The 2,544-nt window shown below is 34.2% G+C and overlaps 1 protein-coding gene across 1 annotated transcript; it reads right to left on the bottom strand.

Annotated features, from left to right (window-relative positions):
• Positions 1-328: 328 nt before the first annotated feature.
• On the bottom strand, positions 329-1,765 carry LOC104091723 (phosphoenolpyruvate carboxylase kinase 1-like). The gene is made up of 2 exons (XM_009597128.3): positions 934-1,765; positions 329-841 (listed from the first exon to the last, which is right to left on the bottom strand). Exons 1-2 carry the CDS (start codon positions 1,715-1,717, stop codon positions 786-788), a joined length of 840 nt encoding a protein of 279 aa, XP_009595423.1. The 5' UTR covers positions 1,718-1,765; the 3' UTR covers positions 329-785.
• Between the last annotated feature and the right edge of the window lie 779 nt (positions 1,766-2,544).

Consider the following 2,544-nt stretch of genomic DNA (forward strand, 5'->3'; position numbering starts at 1 on the left):
GACATAGCCTCTCGTTTGATATTCCCAACTAAAGAAACACATTACAGAACATTTATACTTCCAACATTATTAAAACAGGAAATTAATAATCAAACTACTCAAACTCAACCCTATGTTTTCATACAACTTTCATCAGGTTGCAAACTACTATTCAAGATTCATATCATAAAGCAGAAATACATAATCCAAATGTTGAAAACTCACTTCCACCTTAATAATAAAAGGTAGGAATTGTATTTTCATTCTGTGATTAACACAAATATTATAGAGAATATGTTAAAAGATCCATAATATTATAAAAGCAACAAACTTTATTGCAAAACTATAATATCATAAAGACCATATTATTATAAAAGCAGTAAACTTTATTACAAAACTGAAGGATAAGCACTTATCCTTCCCTCACTTCCTCAACCTTTCATATTCCAAAAACACATAAAGGTGGGAAAAAAGCATAGATTTTTACATAGCCGAATATTTTTCTTTTTTTTTCTTTTTCTTTTTACTATCATATACTATATAGGAGATTCATTATCCTCAAAAGATTCTTCTCCACAGCACAACAGCATAGAGAAAAAAAGGTTTAAAAAAAGAGGAACCCCTGCTATACACAACCTTGAGTAGCCCCTGCTATGGTGTTTTTCCTTTCTCATACTCTTCTTTTTCACATAGGCCATTCCAATCTTCAAACATTGGGGCTGGTGTATATACAGCAGAAGCTTATAAATTTTTTACTGCTAGTATTTATAAGATAGGATTAGTTCATAAAACACCACTAATCATCTTCAGGTTAAATCAGCCATTGATCTAGTCTCTCCTCCATTAATTACCCACGGGTGTCCTGGATTTAACAAAAATAACATCAAAATCAGCAGGAGTTGACCAAAAGTCAAACTAAAATGAAAGCCAAAAAGAAGGGCCAAAAATACATACTCAGGACTTGTTCAGCTGAAAACCTTCTAGAAACATCCTTACAGATCATCTTCCTCAGCAAATCCTTAGCTTCAGGCGAAACCGACCTAAAATTCCTAGTGGGAAATCTCAAATTTGCCCTTAAAACAGCCTGAAATGTCTCAGTTGTAGTTTCACCGTAAAAAGGAGGAACCCCAGAAAGCATAATATATAAAATAACACCGGCGCTCCACACATCGACTTTCTCATTGTATTCTTTCCCCATTAAAACCTCCGGTGCCACGTAATACGGCGTACCCACCACCCCACTCATCAACCCCCCCTCACACCCAACAAACCACTCCGCAGATCCAAAATCAGCCAACTTCAACCTGTCCTGCGAATCAAAAAGAACATTATCCGGCTTAATATCGCGGTGGGCCACCCCCATTTTGTGACAGTGATTAATCGCGGAAATTAATTGGACCAGAATGTTAGCGGCGGCGCGTTCGGATAACGGCCCAGTGGAAACCCGCTCGTAAAGATCGTTGTTAGGGCAGAGGTCGGTTACCATGTGAAGGAAGTTTTCATCTTCGTAGATTTTGTAGAGGTGAAGAATGTTTGGACTACCAGAAAGGAGCTGGAGAATCTTGGGTTCCTTGTCGAGGCACTCACGGTCGGTGGAATCGAGGAGGAGGGATTTTTCGATGGATTTACAGGCGAAGGAATGACCGGTGACCGGTGAGAAGCAGCGGTAGACGGTACCGAATCTACCACGCCCGATTTCTTCGCAGATTTGGAAGTCGCTTTTCAAGGCTTGGCTCATATTATTATTTAGGCTTTTTTGTTTGGTGTTTGGGGTTTTGTTGAAGGAAAGAGGTGGTATTTATAATAACAGAGTAGGGGAGGGGTTTTGTGGAAATCGAGAAAAATCGAATATTCGCATAATGCGCTGGTAGGTTTTACTTGGAGGACAGAAGAGAGATTTCAGGACGACGGTTTGTCTTTTATTTTTATTTATTATTATTATTATTTGAGTTTAAGTTTTACATATATTTGTAGTATAAAAAATATTTTATAATTAAATTACTTAAACGAAAATTGTGTGTAATTTTATTTAATAATATTGTGAGTGATATACTTTAATCATTTTAAATATAGCAATAGTGGTCGGACTTACTTTAGTATTCCGTTTGTTTCAATTTATGTGATATAATTTGATTCGACATAAATTTTAAGAAGGAAATTTTTTAAAATTTGTGATTATAAGATATTTAATACGTATACTCTTATATATGCTATAAAATTTGTGTGCTGTTAATGTTTTTTATTAAAAATAAAATAAAAGGTTTAAAATTATATTTTTAAATATAAGAATGTATTATTCCATTTATGTATTAATAAGAAAGTCACAGGGGAGTAACAATTAGATAGGTGGGAACTCAACCCATGCAAGGTTCATGCTTAAGCTGTTTTCTTCCCATTTTAAATTGTCTATAATGTGCGCTTTGAAACATTCTTTTAATCTTTTAAAACCATTTTTATATAGCTCATATAATTATTTGTTTTATATGAGATTCTTTTCATTCTAATTCGTTTGAAAGAGCAAGATAAATTTCTAAATTTGATTTTTTATTTATTTTAAGCTTTCAT

This window comes from Nicotiana tomentosiformis, chromosome 4 (assembly GCF_000390325.3).
Source record: "Nicotiana tomentosiformis chromosome 4, ASM39032v3, whole genome shotgun sequence".
Taxonomy (NCBI): domain Eukaryota; kingdom Viridiplantae; phylum Streptophyta; class Magnoliopsida; order Solanales; family Solanaceae; genus Nicotiana; species Nicotiana tomentosiformis.

Coding starts and splice junctions, on each gene's coding strand:
- LOC104091723 (XM_009597128.3), bottom strand. CDS start 1,717: ATGAGCCAAGCCTTGAAAAGCGACTTCCAAATCTGCGAAGAAATCGGG. Junction 842..933: donor TTCAGCTGAACAAGTCCTGA/GTATGTATTTTT, acceptor TGTTAAATCCAG/GACACCCGTGGGTAATTAAT.